Consider the following 17,963-nt stretch of genomic DNA (forward strand, 5'->3'; position numbering starts at 1 on the left):
TTATTCTTTATATAAGTTGTTATAGAACAGGGAAATGGAGCTTAACTCACTTCATCTGAATTTTAAAGTCCTACATTTGGCTGTCCATCTTTCTCAATGGCTGGTGAACAGTTGGAAACTTGCTCAGACTGCTATGAAACTTCACTCTCTGAAAATTGTTTTTTTCTAAATACAAGTGTACAGAAGGAAGCAAAACAAACCCCTTTAGTAAAATTCAGTGTTTTGAATTGTTTAAAGCCTCAAAAATGATGTTATCATCACCTGCAAAGGGAATGCATGTTTCTTTAGTTTGCTGCTTTAACATAAATACATGTATCTAAAAAAATTTCCAAACACTTTTTAAACAACTTATCTCATGCCTGTGGAGAGGCAAAAAAATAATAAACTTCTTCTGCAAGTGGGAAGTGTTTGGCAATGATGGTGATTCCAAAATCCCACCTCATTAAGAAAATAAAAGTTTTCATTCCTTGCTTGTTTTTACTTGATTGATTCTTTATCTTTTGCTTTAAAAACCAAATAATTTAGCTAATCAGCTTATAAGTATATCCACCTCATAGGAATGAGCCTGAAGGAATTAAGTTAAAGGCAACATAAATGAGACCAACCTTGCACTTTGGGAGTTTCTTAGAAAGCCTGGGAAATCTGAAGTGACAGCGTGAGAATCAGACTAAACCGTTCTAAATTTTGACCATCCAAAATGCCAGTGAAAACCATATTACTTATCTTTTAGGTAATTGGAAACATTCTTTGACTGAAACTATTTTTTTTTTACAGATTAAATATAAAGAAGAATATGAAAAAACAAAAGGAAAAGCAATTGGAGCCAAAGATTCGAGACTTTTACACTCTCTGAAGGTGGCCAAGATGAGTAGTGAGGTAAATTATTTATTTCTCTGAGTCAGAAGGTGTTATTCATAATTGTGAATCTTTCAGCAACAGTATGCAATCTACCACTGTTACTGCTTTCACTATAAGAAATTCTTGGAAACTTTTAACAAGACAAAGGTTGGTTTCCTTCCTCTGTCTGTGGCTCTGCAATGCTTGCACAGTATTTTTGTTCTCTTAGGGAATTTTGAGCTGGTGCTGTCCTTATTTTGGGGCAGGAAAATAACATCCTATAAAACCCCTAGTATAAACACTTCTACGTGGAACTTTAAAGCAGATTAAAGTTTTTTTAAAAGTCATATGTACTATAATAGAGAAGATGTTTCCAGAGTTTGCCATCTGTTTTGTGGATCCCTTATAGGACTCAAACAAAAGTGGAAATTTAAGATAGCTTTGACTTTGCAGTGCACTGGTGCAGACAACTTGTTTTCATTTCTTCTATTTCTAGATTGCCTACAAAAAAGATTTTGAGGAGAGTAAGACCCATTTCCATCTGCCTATGGATATGATAAACCTGAGACATGCTAAGAAGGCCCAGGAGCTTGCTAGTGACTTAGATTATCGAAAGAGACTGCATGAATACACAGTGGTTCCAGAAGACATGAAGACAAAATGGGCAAAGAAGGCCTATGGTCTCCAAAGTGATGTAAGATGATGTATACTCAGCTTAACTGAGTTAAGTTAATTATAAGCAGCATGAATGTTTATAGACTTTTTAAGTTTGACATTAATTCTCATTCATACAATGCTGTTTGATTACACGATGACTTATTTTATATGTCTTTGCAATGCCTTTGAAACTGGAAAGGGTGCAAATGTTCACATGCGAAAATTTTACATGTGTTCCACATGCCAATAAATGTCATTTTCCTCTACAGCTTCGATATAGGTCAGATCTGATGTGGATGAAAGGAGCTGGGTGTATCACAGAAGGAAGTCTTAATATACAACAAGCCAAAAAAGCAGGAGATTTGGTCAGTGAGGTAAGAAAAGTACTCAGGCTTCTGTCTGTTGTTTACTCAAAGGTTTACGTGCACTTATTCCACTAGATTATGTGGAATAGGTAAGTAATTCCTAATATGGAAAACCTGAGAAATGGAAGAACTGATGGATGTCATTTAGTTTTTCGACAGTTTAGGAGATCCTAGGTTAGAGGTTAAAAATATGTTTCCCATTATATGATTATTGTGTCAAGTTTGTGAGGCAGAAGAGCCCATAATTGTGCTTCCACTTCTATTCATTCACCTGCTCATTTTGCAGAGTGGCATTGGAAGGATTTAGAGTTTCTATGACATGTGCTACAGGAAGTGCATAGAGTTTTAAGGAGCAGTGTTGAAAAATCGGTTGTTTGTTAGCCATGTGTGGAGTTTCCTTGCTTTTTTGGCAAATAAAGGATATGACTTTATTGGCAGCTTCAGCTTGTGCTACTTTTCATTGCTTTCACTTGGTTTTGCACTGCCGTTAGCCTTCTGGAAGTACACTTCCTCAGCTGCTTAGCTATGGTTCAATCATCTCACTAGAGCTAGGAAAACTAGAGGACATATAGAAGAATACATTAGGGGAAGTTTGACAAGAAGGATAAAATTCCACTTAAGGCTGGGGGAAGGAACAGAAGCCAGTTAGTTACTGGAGATCACACTCTTTAATACATTGGGTCTCTGACATCCTCTCACTACTCCTGCGAGGGGAAAAAATACATCTGAGAAACAGAAGAAGAGCAGCTACTCTCAGATCTACTGTCTTGCTAGGGATAGACTGACATCTGCTGCTGTCGTGTGCTGTGGTAATAATCACTTCCACAAATATTTAATCCATAATGATCTGCCTTTTCATTCTAGTGCTGCATAAGGCCAAGAGATGGCTGACAGTCACCTGAACTGGAGACTGGTGGATAGTATTTTAGAGATCTCTATTGCCATGCAGAGCCTGGCATTTTGTCATTTCTTTGCAGAATGTCACTATATTGTGTTCCATGCAATGTGACAAAACATGCTGTTTTTAATCTGCCTCCCTTCCTTCCAGGTTCCTAAAATAAAGGGATGAGCACCTCTTTGAAGTGCTGCATGCTTTTTTAACTTCTATTTTGTGTTCCCATAGCAGAGACACAGCATAAATTGATCTGTTCACCCATCAGTTCAAACAGAAGGATTTCTCTACTGAAATGCCAGATAATGAAAAAATGCATTTACGCCCTTCCTAGGTGGAATGCCCCACTTCATGGTTGAACTGTTAAAATAAGAATTTGACTAAAGTATACAAGAAATATGCTTGATCTCCCCTATCATACTGTGGTCTTGAAATAAGGTGCTGAATTTCCTTCTACTGTCTCAAAGATAGAGAGAAATACTTAGCTTGCTCTCAAATGAGTGATACAGAAGACTGAGGCAGAGGCACTGATACAAAACAGGCCTGATCCAAAGCCTGATGAAGTTAGTGGAAGTTTTCCATTCACTTATGTGTGTTTCAAATATAAAACAAAAAGTAAGATGGGATAAAGGTAAGGGCAATCTTGTTTACCAAAGTAGAAACATTAGTCTCTATGCAAATTTGTCCATTCAAATAAATCTTATATAGGTATTGGTGCCAGAAGATGAATGAAGCACAATTTGTCTTCCCCACATCCAAGACTTGAGCCTTGTGGAGTCCTCTCACAGCCGTTGCTCCCAGGAAGGCTTGACTGCAGTGTCTGCACTGAGCTCTGCTTTGAAAAGAGCTGGGAGATGGGGGAAGATTCTGAATTTAAGTTACCTTCAGGACACTGAAATTGCCCCTTCTAATTTAATTGATAATTTAGAAGTATGTTAGCAACTTAAAAATACCTCAGTAACATGTTCAGTGATTTTGATAACTCATGCATATGCTTCAGAGGTCTCACATAAGAAAACAAGATGGCAATATTGATCCTGTAGCTTATGAGCTCTCTTGGGTCCTGACTTGCCGCACCAGGTTTGTGAAGGATACTCACTGGTTGGTGTGCAACCTAGATCTTGTAAGAAATTTAGCTTGTACATCCGGCACCAAAGAGTGTCCATGCTTGCAGTGTCAGCAACAGTACATTTGCAATATTCTTGCACTACCCTTCTCACCTTGGAAATACTAGTAGCTATATACAGTAATATAACAGTACAATATATATAAAGTATACAATACTGGGTAGTATTTGGAATCTTATGTTGTTGATACCTTGCTAAAATTGTCTTGGAATTTACAGGGGAACTTTGGCTCTATCAGTCATGTATTTTTTGAAAGTGCTACGTTTTTCTTGGGAATGTAAATATTGTCGAAACTTTTGCGTAACCTGCTGTAATTTGATGCAGAAAAAGTACAGACAGAAGGCTGATGCTCTGAAGTTCACCAGTGTGGCTGACAGTTCTCAGATCAAGCATGCCAAGAAAAGCCAGGAACTGCAAAGTGATGTGAGTCCTTGACTGAATTTGTCTCTTTGCAAGTAACTTATAATGTGGTCATTCCTGAGATACAAACACTGGGGTGGTGGGTGGAAGAAAATGTGAAATTTCTTGGATTTATTTTCAAGAGTTTTTATTTCTTTGATGAATTCTCTCATTAAATTCTCTGAACTAGAACAATAACAACAAAAATCAAATGCCAGTGGGAGTGGAAATGGACAAGCAAGGCTTCTCATGAATGATGTCAAAGGCTGGGGATGCCTCTGCAAGGCAGTCTTGGTGATAGGCTGAATTTAAGTATGGCTGAAATTCATTCATGAGAGGATACCTGGCTATTCCTGAGGCATTAATGTTATCTGCATGAAAACTGGTTATCCATGAAGTAGCAAAAGTGAGGATGGAAGCTGTAGGAGAATCACAGTATTCCTAACTGATCCTCAGGCAATGCTTCAAAGCAAGGTAGACATTAGCTCAGGGACTGATGCACATTCATCCCAGGCTCTGTGTTTCTCTCCACTGAGGGCCCTGTCAGACTACCTCAGGTTATATCAGCCTTGTTAGACAACACATTCTTCAGCTGTGGCTGTTAAAGTGCTTTACTTATTTTACTGAAGTACTTTACTTTTTGATTCTGTAATTCTGTGATTTAGTAGAATGCTCAAATAGCCATATTTTCCCAACTGTGTGCCTTCAGAATACTCCCTATTCTTTCTTGGGGTGGGCCACACTGGCAGGTGGGATAGGATAGGATATTTCAGTATGAAGGGACCTACAATGGTCAGATGTGCAACTGCCTGACTACTTCAGGGCTGAGATGGTACTTCAGAGCTCCCTGGCAGGACTTAGATGACAGGAACTGACTTGTAAGTTTCCAAAAGGAGAGGAACCTGTTGTTATAATTGCTGGCCAACTAATTTTGGAACAGTAGTGACTTGACAGGCCTTTTTAAAGTTACATTTCATATGTTGTACCTTGAAATGAAGATGCTGTCAGCTTCTCGGCTGTTATGTGAATGAAGCATTACTGCTTCTTGAGTAGTCCTTTTCAGGCAGCTACCATGTTTCCTTTTTTTGATCTTCTACATCAGTAAAAACACAGCACTTAGTTGGGTGAGCATTGTGTGTCTCAAATATGACACCAGATTGAATCAGAGGAGAACACTGGTCTCCTGACTCCCATTATTTATCTCCTGTGTACTGGACAACACTGCCTTTCTTTGTGTGTGTGTAAGTCCGAATAGTAGCCATGGATTTAGATCTTTATAGTAGGGACATTTCTTACCCCCCTTTCTTTGAGATGTAAGAAATACAACGCTTTGTGAAATGGGCATCTTTTTGCATCTTTTCAACAGCTCCTCCAACAGCTTCATGGGCTTCTGAAACAGTAGTTTATTTCTCTGTTGATGTTGCTCTGGGATATAAAATGGAGATGTTTGCTGCTTGGATCATAAAAAGGTCCTTGATATTTTCATTCAAAGTTGGAACGTTAGTCCTCACTGGAGTATTATGTCAGCAATTACATTTAGGTCACAAACTTTTTCTGCAGATTCAGTTGCATGGTGTTCTTCATTTCATGCCTAAAATTCACTATTTCTGTGCCCTATTAAAGACTACCCAAAAAGTAGCTGCAGTTTAATATTGGATGAAAGTATTCTTGCATACATTTTGTGCAGACTATGAATTGCTGACAGCTTTATAGTCCATTAAGTAGCTAACTTTAGGAAAGAGAATTAAAGTATCATGATACATATTTTGTTTCACTGCTTCCATGAATAATTGGTCAACCCGACTCTGTGGGTCAGCTTTTAAATTCATATTTGCAAAAAAAGTCATGATGCTAAAGTCACCAAATAAATTAACCCTAACAAATCCCATAATATTTGGGGTGTTTTAATCAATATTCCTTCAGTATTAAATGTGGACTACTGCTTGTTAAACCATGCTTTGCTTTCTGTGGACAGGTTGCCTACAGGTCAGGAAAAGAGCAATATCTTCATCAGTACACCATCAGCAAAGATGATCCCGTCTTTCTGCTGGCCAAAGCAAATGCTGCCAATATCAGTGAGGTACTGTGTAAGATATAGATTTGGTTTAACTCCTGTGAATAGTTACAGCTGCTGTTGTAATGTTTGTTCTGTTGGTGAAAGTTAGATTTTTTTTCTCTGTAAAGATCCAAATGTTTTAGCTATAAAAACTTTATATCTAAATTTAATTACTTTCTCTTAATTAAATACTAGTCACATCTGCTGTTCTGAAGACTTGTCACCTTTGGAGTTTGAAGCTGTGTATTTTCCACATGCTTCCAGATGAATGGCATACTGACAATTTCACTGGAAGCAGTGAGATAATGGGGTTACAGTACCCACAGTATCCAGTTACATTATGTCAGTGAAGACACCATATCTCTTCTTTAAATATATGGTTGCTGGACATGGAGTGCTTGCTGGTCTGATGTTATTTGAGAGCTTTCACTGTGACTATAGAACAAACAGAATATATTGATAATAATAAAGAGTCTGTGTTATTGTCATCTCTTTAGAAACTCTACAAGAGTAGCTGGGAGAAGCAGAAGGAAAAAGGATTCATGCTTCATCTGGATGCTTTGTCATTCTTGACAGCTAAGGCAAAGAGGGATCTGGCAAGTGATGTGAGTATGGACTCCATCAGCCTTCTTTCTTTACAGGACAGCTGACAATCCAGGTTGCTACCAGAGTGTTGGGATGTGTCACATATGTCTCAGTGCCCTAAGCCACCCTCAATTGATTTGTGCTAAGGAGCAATGCAGGAGTTGACTGGGTGATTGGCATTCTGTAATTAGTCAGAAGGCTTGCTGTGAGCAATTCAGGAGTTTTCCCCCGCATGCTGACTGTGGTTTTCTATTCTCATTTTGACCTGAGGGTGAATTTTAGAACTCAAAATGAAGTGGAAATCTCCTGTGAAACATCATAACTTAGTACATCTATGCTTGGCCAGAAAATTCCCAAATGAACTTTCTGACCTCAGTGCGTAGAGAATGTTGTTTTTCCTAGAAAGAAACAAAAAGAAAAGAGTTCTTAAAGCTTTTTGTGAACATATTATTATTGAGAAAGGGTTTATTCTTTACAAGCACTTACTAATTTCTAAATCATTACAGTTCTTTTTTACAAACGGACTTCTTAGTTGCTTGTGTCAAGGACTGAGCATGTCACAGTACTGATAGACCATTGCTTTACTGCTAGCAGAGCTGTCAGTTTGGCAACTTAGATCAATAACTTGTGGTCTATTTTTTTTCTTCACAGATTAAATATAAGGAAGGTTATGAGAAGATGAAGGGTAAGCTGGTTGGAGTAAAGGCTGTGGAGGAAGATTCACAGATGGCTCATTCCCTTCAAATGTCAAAGTTGCAGAGTGATCTGGAGTACAGGAAGGGATTTGAGGACACAAAGAATCAGTTCCATGTCTCCATGGATATGGTTAACCTTGTCCATGCCAAAAAGGCTCAGAATCTGGCCACAGATAAAGGGTACAGGACAGCTCTCCATCACTACACAGCCCTGCCTACTGACATGAAAGTGGCATGGGCCAAATGGGCCTATGGATTGCAGAGTGATGTAAGTCCTGCTCTTAATATATTTCAGTGGTCCTTCATTCAACCCATGCAGACACTTAGGGCTGAGTTTATTCAGATATTTATGCTTGTAATGCCACAATATTTATGCACCTAATATTTCAACTATTAAGCAGTTAATATTAAACTGGTAAATATTAACCATGTATTTGCTCAAAAGATATATGTAGTGCAAAAGGTGTGCAGTTTTGAGGAGAATTATGATCCTGTTTTATGATCATGGCTTCTTAGAATCATAGAATCGTTAGGGTTGGAAAGGACCTTAAGATCATCTAGTTCCAACCCCCCTGCCGTGGGCAGGGACACCTTACGCTTCTTCAAAGTCTACTTCAAATGTTAATAAAACAGTAGGGTTTGTATATGATGTACATTAATTTTTTTTACCTAATATGCAGGGTGGTTAAATAATGTATAGTGATAAAATTGGTGATAAAATTTCATACAGGTTACATGCTCAGCTGTAACCATCAGCTAAACTGTCTAATACTGTAAATGGTTACTCTAAGTTAGACCTTACATTCTGAGGTTTTAAGTTAGAACATTTCAAGGAGACTAAGTTAGGTATCTGTACAGGTCTTGTTGAGGTATAACCACTGAAACCCATCTGGCTTCTTTGAGAAAGGTGGCTCTAGTACTTGTATAAGATTTTTGGAATTCAGTAGACTGTTGGTAGGAGAGATTTCGTGAGGAAAATGAGAAATACTCCTGTACACTTCCTCCTTAGAAACACGTGGAAAGTGAAAAACTAGATGCTTTCCCTCCGGTTTAACAAAATGATAGGGATTGGGAAATACTAAATATCATTTTCTTCTCATTGCAAATCATTAATGATGTTTTAAACAGTGCACTGTGCGCAATAAAACTGAAGTTTTTGCCACATGAGGTTAAAAATTACAAATGACAGTAAAGTGTAGACCACTTCTAAAAACTACCTTGTGCAGCATACTGCACAAGAGCTGGCAAGTCCTGATACTTATATTTCATTCTGAATTTTATTTTTTGCTTCCCTTGCAACTGTACAATAGTGAATAAAACAAAAGCAGGCACTAATTTGACTTGGTTGTTGTCCCTGAGATGTCTGAATCCTTTAATGGCATTTTAAGTGTATGAACACCAACAATAGTGTTTTTTCTTTTTCTTTGTCAGAACCGATACAGAGCAGATTTGAACTGGATGAAAGGAGCTGGATGGATAGCCACTGGGTCATTAAATGTGGAGCAGGCTAAGAAGGCAAGAGAACTCATTAGTGAGGTGAGATTTCATGACAGCATGTAACAGAATTTGCTGCATAATGCGTGCAAAATGTCTGTATAAAATTAAAATAATTTCCACTCAAAGGGGAAAGAAAAAGGCACAGCACATGAAAGCCCTCAAAACCAGGGATAGGACTGGTAATTAGAGGGAAACCAGATACCAAACACACACCAGTAGGAGTCCATATAGCCTTTGCAAAAACAAAGTAGGTGACAAATGATATTATGAATAATAATGGCAATCAAACAGTGCTCAATTGATACCCACTAGCCTACCTTTTTAATGAAGCAAAACAGTAGAGATGATGAAAAGATCCAGTCATTGGACCCAGGACCTTCTTTTGTAACAGATACACGTTCCTTCTTGTTCCTTTTTCATATATATTCATGCTAGCTATTGATATTCATATAGATATCTCTGTCTGTAGCTATCTATCAGCCCAAGTAGTTTTCATCCTTATTTCTCCTTATAACTAATATGACTTATAGGATAAGGCAAACTCTAGAATCCTTCGTACCAGTCCCATGAGACTTTCTAAGGGCTGATGGAAATGGTTAAAAGGTCCATAGTATTCTGTTTCTGTTGTCTTATAGGAAGTCCTACTGGCCAAATGCGCTGCAGTAGGAGACTGAATCCTGTGATTTTTTAGATAACCATGGGTAATGCAGGAATCATCTGTCCATTCACTCAGTGAGAATAACAGTATAGCCACTAGTGTAGTGGCTTGGAAAATGTGGTCATCCTTTCACATCTGCTGATTGCAAACACAATTTTTTTTCCCATGTAATCACATACAGTGAAGAATGATGGGGTTTTTAGGCACAATAAATTTGATTCTCAGCTAGTGTCAAGCAAGGTAGATTCATAAAAGCTAGTACAGCAATGCTGGCTGGAATAGTAACTCTGAATCTGTAGAGGTATACGATTTTAATGTTATAGTAGTGAAAACTTCCAGGTAGAAATATGACCTGCTAGGTTGTCCATCTTAACCTTTTTGTGAGTACCAAATAATTTTAGATGGGTACGAGCCTCCTCCTTTCTTACATACACACAGTGACTAGCACTTGTAGTACTGCTAAAAAGCAATTGCCAGAATATATCTAAGTTTTGTGTAGACATGTTCTGGTCAACTCTTGTTTGTCTCTAAATCTGATCAGAATTAAGAATAAACCACTTTTGTCCCCAGTTAAACTTAGAAGGATTGCTCATTTTTAAGGGATTGCTTTCTGAAATGAAACATTGCTCATAAGCTTGTAATACCTTGGAAGAGTTAATGTGGTTTATGGGTATTTTGAGTTCCCAAAGAGTCAAGATGTTACCTCAGATAGATAATCTTCTGTGGATCATAGCTCAATGTAAAGGATGACATGCCTTTAGACTCAAACACTGAGATAGAAACAATTTCCAGAAGACTTATGAACACATTTATTGACTTGGGAGTTCATCACAGGCATTGGGAAAATTCAGTATGCGCTATTTGGAGAAGAGATAAGAGTATTGATGGGTTTAGGACAGCTAACGCAGGAAGGGAAGCATTTAGAGACCTGGCCATGTAGAAAAAGTGACATTTTGCCATCAAACAGCCTTCATCTTAATTATGTACGTATAACAAGATCTCTCAGAAACTACTATGGGTCCTTTCAAGCAAGCAGAATTAATATAATTATCTAGAAGATACACCAAAACAATTAGGCATAGTGTTAATGGCTGCACAGATTTGCTGTAAATGTAAGGAGGAAACCTAAACCCTGGAACAGTAAATTAAATGGTTGCCATTATTAACGCACTACAAATGTATATGATCACTTGCTTAAAGAAACTGTCAATAAAAAATATAATCAGTCATACTGTATTTGAAATAATCTGAAAAAGATTTTAAAATCCTGAGTTCTGGAGAACTTAGGTAGACAAAATCCAATTTTGAAATGTTTTCCTTATATTTAGGGAGAAATACTTTAATATTAATCGGCAAAAGGTTATTGTTAAATTGAAACAAATATTAATCTGAAGGTACCTAGGACATAAAGCTGAGGAAAGAGGAATAATAATTATGTTCACAAATTCACTCTAATCTCCAGCAACCTATGATTTTTCTCTTTCAAATAGCATGAAAGAGCAGCACAAAATTCACAGCTTTGATCTTTTTCTGCTCAACAGAAGAAGTACCGTCAGCATCCATATGCTTTGAAGTTTACCAGTATTAAAGACACTCCTGAGATGATCCAGGCTAGAATTAGTTATAACCAGGCTGTGGATGTAAGTTATAATGTATATACATTATGATTATAAGAGTGGTATCCTCTTTGAACGACCCGATTGAAGCACTGGCTTTCTCTCTCTTTCTTTCTCTGAGATTATCCTTGGGAACCATGAAACTTCTGTGTTCTGGTGCGGTGCATCTCACAAAAAGCATGCTTCTAACTTGGAATGGGAAGTCATAGAGATGCCAGTAAAATGAATGGGAGTTTCATGTAAAAAAAGGGCTTTCTGTCCAATTGGCTTTTTTTTTCCAGAAGTAAAATTTAAAAGTAAGACTGACCTTTGGCTCTTCAGAGTCTTTTGGTCTCTTGAAATTCATTGAGGAAGAACACATTTGGGGTCCTTTCCCCTTTTCAAACAGATCTTTCAGATTTCAGTTTCTGCATGTTCTTTCAAAACAAAATGTAAGGCAGCATGACAAGGAAATAAAAATAAATAATTTCAAGCTGTCATCCCGCTGAGAGAGAAATCCAGGAGGGGAAACCTGAAAGGGAAGAATTGAGGCTGTTTGGTGTTTAAACATGTTTATTTTTAATAGAAGAGCGATTTAAAAATATTGTAGACTTAACTGGGATAATGCAGAAGTGAATAGTAAGCAAAAGTCACTCAAAAAAGACAAGTTTCAAACATGAGAGGATGTTTTATTTTGAAAATAGATATTTTTAAAGTGAAGAAGAAGATGAAAGACTTTGTGTAAAACACATGCTATTGTAATACTTACAGTGTCTATGCCTTTGGTGTAATTAATAAGATCCAAAAGGCTTACATCTCAGGCAGGATAAATATAAGTCATTTTGTTCTGCTGTGCCACAGTCAAAATCAGTCTGCTGCTCTACTTCACACATGGAGTTCTCATTAATTTTCCTCTTCTAGAGTTGTAATAGAAGTGGGTCTACTTGCTAAAGAAAGTGGCAGCAGGGTGAAATGGAGAGTTTCATTCTGATTTCAAACCTTCACGCAGAAATTACAGCCTGGGAATGGCAAGTCAGGTGGTCAAGACATGGGTCATATCTAAGGGCAAATCAAATGGTGGTGATGTGTGCTCATCTGAAATTATGGTGTCAGTGTAAGAAGAAACTAAACTGGGAAAGAGAGATAATGTGAAAGAGGTGAACCGTGCATAGCCAGTTTAGGGGAAGTTCCAGTTAACTGCGTAGAACTCCTCTCATCTGTCTGCAGACATCCAAAAGCTAGCTAGTCCTGGGCCAACCCTATATTCTTCCTCCAAGAACTGATATGAATAGCTCATATAAACACCTGTTTTATGATGGGATCACTCACCATTCTGAGTATTTTTATTCTCCTGCTGTTGACTGTTGAGCACCCCCTTGCAACTAGCTCTGGAACTAAATTTGGAGTACTTGCACAGCTAATTACCATTATATTTATCTGCTAAAAATTAACAACTTTGGAGAGATGTGTTTGGGGAACTTCAACTCCCCATGTTTCTGTGGAATTTCAGAGTTTTCGTAGGCCACTTATGGCTGTACATCCTTAACAGCTGTTGTTTATGCTCCTTCTCCCTATTCATGTATGTTGGAAGTCTTATCAAATTAGTATTCAGATATCTGAATTTTCCTATCTATTGGTTTATACACTCAAAGGAGTCCCTCTCTAGCAGACTCTAGCTGATAGGTGAATCAGACTCAAAGCTTTTTGAATACTTTTTGACTGATAAATTTGCCTTTATCTGTTAATGCTGCTGTCACTTTTTTTTAGTCTTTGCTTTCCATAGACCTATTTGTCAATGTTTTTGTCTGTGAACAATATGCATGTAAGTACTTGCTACTGAAATTCATCTCTACTTGCAGAGGCTGTACAAGGAGCATGGAGAGAGTGTTAAGCATCGGTATACACCCACAACAGATCTTCCTGAAATCCTTCAGGCCAAATTAAATGCTATGAATATCAGTGAGGTATAAATCTGACCTTTAATATTTTAAAGGGAAGTGAAAAAGTTGATAGTGCTTTGCTGTTAGTCTTTCACAGGAAACCAAACTAAGTTTCTTTCCTTTCCCTAGTATATGATCATTCTATGGTCTAAAGGTTTCTGAAGTAATATGAGAAATCAAACTTCTCTTAACTTAGATTAAGAACAAATCTTAATTTTTATAATGGACATTTTTAATGTGACTATTCCTGTTGTATATTGATCATTTATGTTAGCCCTCTGTGTTGGAGTAGAATGAAACTAATGTGGTAACATTGCTAGGATAGCAATAGCATTGCTGTTATCAACCGTCTGAACAGCAACTCTTCTTTATATCCGTTCTGTATTTCCTAGATTCGCTATAAGGAGTCCTGGCAAAAGATGAAAGACGGTGGCTATCAACTGAAACTTGATGCCATTCCCTTCCAGGCAGCAAAGGCTTCGGGTGAAATCATAAGTGATGTATGTGAACTTACTGCTGATATTGTCCAGTAGGATATGTCAGTCACTCCAGACTGTTTCTGCCCTGCTGAGTGACACTTGATGGAAACAGCATGTCCTGATAACTCTACATCTGGGAGACATGTGGCCTTGGTCTAGTTAGTTGTGCTTTTGAATGTGCAACCACAATGAAGCGTTACTGGTAACTAAGCAAAGGAAGGTTTGCAAAAGCAAACATCCCCTAGCAAAAGTTGACTAACTTATCTGCTGTGACTGGACAATCACAGGGATTTTTCAGGGGCTGTCAGCCACTGTTAGCTAGGCAAGCTTTGGAAGAGATTGCTTATTCAGGAAGTTCTACTCTTCAGGGTTTGTCTTGAGTGTCCTTTAAAGGTTGTAGAGATATACAGATAAGTATAGGAGACCAGTTAGTTGTTCTGACTTTGCTAGAGAGCTGATGGGGAGAGGCTCCTCGGAGGTTGATTCTGAGGTTGAATCTGTACCAGGTTCTTGTCTTCCGCCACCTGTGTAATAGCAGGTATCTAACCCAAGCTGTTTGTAAGTGTTCATTGCGTTTTTTGTGTGTTTTTCTCTTGATAGGATAAGGTATTAAAATGTTTGCGCAGGTGATGTCCTCCAAGTATCCACTAAAGGTCCATTCAGATTTATTATCATATTGGGTATAGCCAGAATTTATTGTCCATAGCTCTCTTTCTATAACATGAAAACCCTTTTATTCAGGTTTTAACAATCTGACTAATACTTCTATTCACATTTCTATTCTTATTTCCTTTGTAGCACAAGTATAAGGAGGCGTTTCAGAAAATGAAAGGACAGATGCTTGGCTCACGTGGCCTGGAAGGTGATATTCATATTGCTCATTCAGTCCATGCAGCATCGTTGCAGAGTGATGTAAGTATAAGAAAGAAGATGTGGGCATTTTAGAACTGGCTTCCTAATAGTAAGTAGTTCCTCATGGAAGATGCACTAAGCTCTGTGGAATAGCTTACTATTTAAGAATTAGGGCTTTCTTCCCCAATTTCCAGATATGTTGGTATGATATTCTTACCATTGTTTTACATTATTTAAAATTCCATGAATTTGACAATAAGATTGTGCATTCTTGCACAAAGTCCTCCTGCATAACAGTAATGCCTAGCACAGAATATTGTACTGAAAGTGTCACTCAGAGGCTGATCTAACTGAGAGTTAGTAGTGTGTTTTGTACAAAAGTAAATTAGATTTGGTAGAGATATGAAGTTATTCAGTAACTACTTTCATTTTACTGTTTTCCTGAAAGACAGAAGGATGAATAAGTTTATGGAATTTCAAGTTGGAAAATTTTTGATAGGGAAATGGTTCCCACTTGGTCTTGATATATGCTAAGAATTACATTATTTGTTCATTGTCTGTAAGAATTGTGACTGTTCGGTGCATTTTGAACACTGTGGCTTGATCAGAAAGCAGTGAAATATTTGTCTGACTTTAAACACATAAATAATCTAAGAACTACATATCTTACCATAATTGTCCATAGTAAGCCTGATTGTGGATATAGATGGGAGAGTGTTTGTGGATTTCAGTGAGCGAGTGCTGAGCTTGTACTGGGATTCTCTTGTGTGATGGTACGTTTAGTCATACAGGTAGCGCTAAGCGTCTGAAGAATTCATCCATCTGTCAGGTTATTCTAAATCAGTTTGATGATCATCAATAACTCTGGATGTTCATTATCTGGATGAACAGCCTGAACATCTCAAATTTGCATAATCTGATAGGGAAATGTCATGTGAAAAAAGTTCTTTGAAGATTTTTACCTTTCTTTTCCTGAACAGAGACAGAATGGGAAAAAACCAACCACTAAAAATCACATTTAAAACTATGAAATGAAACTGGCTGAATCGATGGGTACCAACAAATAATTTGATTGAGGATTCGTGCTAATTGTAATATAAATATGGCTGTTTGCATTTATCCTCAGGCAGTAGCTTCACCTTTTTCTTATGCTTTCGAGAAATGCAGTGGATTAAAATTTCATTTATGAGTTTGGTAGTTCTATAGATTTAATGTATTCAGTTTTAACAAAAAAATAGAATGATAGCTTAATTGACTATAATGTAGATGGCTACTATTTTGATTAAGAATAGACTGCTACATATTCTAAGTATTGATCATTCACAGTATAGTTAAACAAGTTGGGAACTTACCTTTAGAAAGAATAATTTATACTGGATAATGGAAGAAATATGGAGAATGTGTCTTCTATTCAAAACCTGAATTCTAATTACCATGCTGTGCTATCTGTGTGATCTGGTTTTAATTTGATAGGTGAAGTATAAGCAAGGTTTTGAGGATACAAAGACTCACTTCCACCTGCCACTGGATATGATAAACTTGGTACATGCCAAGAAAGCCCAGTCTTTGGTCAGTGAACAAGAATACAGACAGCTGCTACACCAGTACACTTCTTTGACTGATGATGTGAGGTTGCGGTGTGCCAAGAATGCATACAAACTACAGAGTGAGGTAATCGCAAAGTATCCCAGCAATATTTCCCTGTTGGTTTTGATGCAAGAAAGTTCTGTTCCAAATCAAGAGAGCTGACAGTATGTATTTGAGCAGCAGCTGAGGGATAAACAATGGCTGTTCCCCCTTGATTACATTCAGGAATGAGACATCTGTCTTACTGGGCAGTTGGTACAGTGTGTGTGTACGCTATACCAAGAGGTAAAGAATAGTAATCTTAGATGATCTGGCAGAGAAGTGTTTGCAAGTGAGGATGATTGCACTGTTGGTAACATACTCTTTTTAAGATCTTGCTAACCACACAGACTGGTTGCCATCTAGTATTTGAGTTGGTTTGCATCTGGGTGATATTCATGTGTACTTCCACAAGGAAGATGCCTATTGTTAAAAATCTGACTTTTAAGACATTTATAAGCTCTGCCCCAAAACATAACCACTGAAATTCTAAGAAGGATGAGTTTAGCTCCCTACATAATCTTGAGTAAATTAACTGGATAATGCCTTACAAATTCAAGGGTAGGCTGTGTCTGTAGGCACAGCCCTGAGCAAAGGGCTTTTAATAGATTACATTGCCTCTGGAGACCTCAGGAGGGGCTGTATCTGGCTCCAAAATCCTACCGTATATCAATTTAACATTTTCAGCCAGCAATCTTAAAGATGTCAGACTGTGTTCAAAAAGTATAAACATCAATTGCCAGTTGTGCTGCCCTAACTTTGATGAAAACACATGTAATCAGAGATTCTGGGACAGGTTTCCATCTGTGCCTTTCTTTGAGTTGGGAGTGAAATGTTGGTTGGCAGCAACACAACTCAAGAGTGCAGAATGTGCTCTCTCTGGTGCTAATAGCTGAAATTAGACAAGAGACCACCTTTAGTATTGTTCTCTCTTTCCATTTCATGAAGAGTATTTCCTGTATGCAGCACCATGAGGTCTTTGAGTCTAGAGATTAGACCTGGATGGAAGGGTAGCTGGTTCTCAATAAAAAGAAGGCATAGTCCTTTTCCATTATAAGTAGATAGCTGAACCAAAACACCTCATTAACTAAAGCTAGTTCTTCCCACAGTAAGCAGTAGCAGTTTCCACGTATCCATCAAGTAGGCAAATCTGTGCTTTCCTAGTTATTTGGTCTGTATAGTTCTTTCTAAGCAGAAAATCCCCCTCCACACACTTATCATCATCAAATGAAATAATATTTGTCCTAATGTATCTGCTAATAACCTCTTGGTAACTTTTGAAAAAGTATTTACAAGGAGTCCCTGCTGGGTTTGGTGGTCTGGAAAACATTTTAACAAAGTCTGTATAGTGGCTTATAGTGGTATTTTTCCTTAATGTTCCCTAATTATATTTGACTATTCGGAGCTATTAAACCTGAGGCTATTTTGCCTGCAATTCCACGTACTAAAAGGTTTCCAGCTTTTATTTAAAAGTCTTTTCATATACTTTTCTAAACTGGTCTTACATATATTTATAAATAAATAATACCTATGATTTAGATGTTATATATGAAGAAAATTCATGTATCTAGGAAAAGGTTTTTCAAAGTTACAAATGAAAGTTAGGAGTCCGAGTATCATTCAGTGTTCATGAGACTTAGTAGTCCTCAGAATCTTGCCTCTGTACTGTAGAACGCACGCAGACACATAAAGAAAGACAAGAA

At 37.5% G+C, this 17,963-nt stretch overlaps 1 protein-coding gene across 3 annotated transcripts in view; it reads left to right on the forward strand.

Annotated features, from left to right (window-relative positions):
• The window catches only part of NRAP (nebulin related anchoring protein), a 49,169-nt gene that overhangs the window by 19,494 nt on the left and 11,712 nt on the right, over positions 1-17,963 (forward strand). For 2 of the 3 annotated variants that reach the window (XM_061458708.1, XM_061458707.1), the window contains exons 18-30: positions 775-876; positions 1,334-1,531; positions 1,764-1,868; positions 4,203-4,301; positions 6,253-6,357; positions 6,831-6,938; positions 7,570-7,881; positions 9,045-9,149; positions 11,310-11,408; positions 13,223-13,327; positions 13,696-13,803; positions 14,581-14,694; positions 16,108-16,305. In XM_061458708.1, coding sequence (XP_061314692.1) covers positions 775-876; positions 1,334-1,531; positions 1,764-1,868; positions 4,203-4,301; positions 6,253-6,357; positions 6,831-6,938; positions 7,570-7,881; positions 9,045-9,149; positions 11,310-11,408; positions 13,223-13,327; positions 13,696-13,803; positions 14,581-14,694; positions 16,108-16,305 — 1,758 coding nt within the window. The remainder of the gene's footprint in view (positions 1-774; positions 877-1,333; positions 1,532-1,763; positions 1,869-4,202; positions 4,302-6,252; positions 6,358-6,830; positions 6,939-7,569; positions 7,882-9,044; positions 9,150-11,309; positions 11,409-13,222; positions 13,328-13,695; positions 13,804-14,580; positions 14,695-16,107; positions 16,306-17,963) is intronic. The other variant, XM_061458709.1, reaches the window with a different exon arrangement.

This window comes from Pezoporus flaviventris, unplaced genomic scaffold (assembly GCF_033815535.1).
Source record: "Pezoporus flaviventris isolate CSIRO_AGI_PZ_B2104156 unplaced genomic scaffold, CSIRO_AGI_Pfla_v1 ptg000029l, whole genome shotgun sequence".
NCBI classification, from domain to species: Eukaryota; Metazoa; Chordata; class Aves; order Psittaciformes; family Psittacidae; genus Pezoporus; species Pezoporus flaviventris.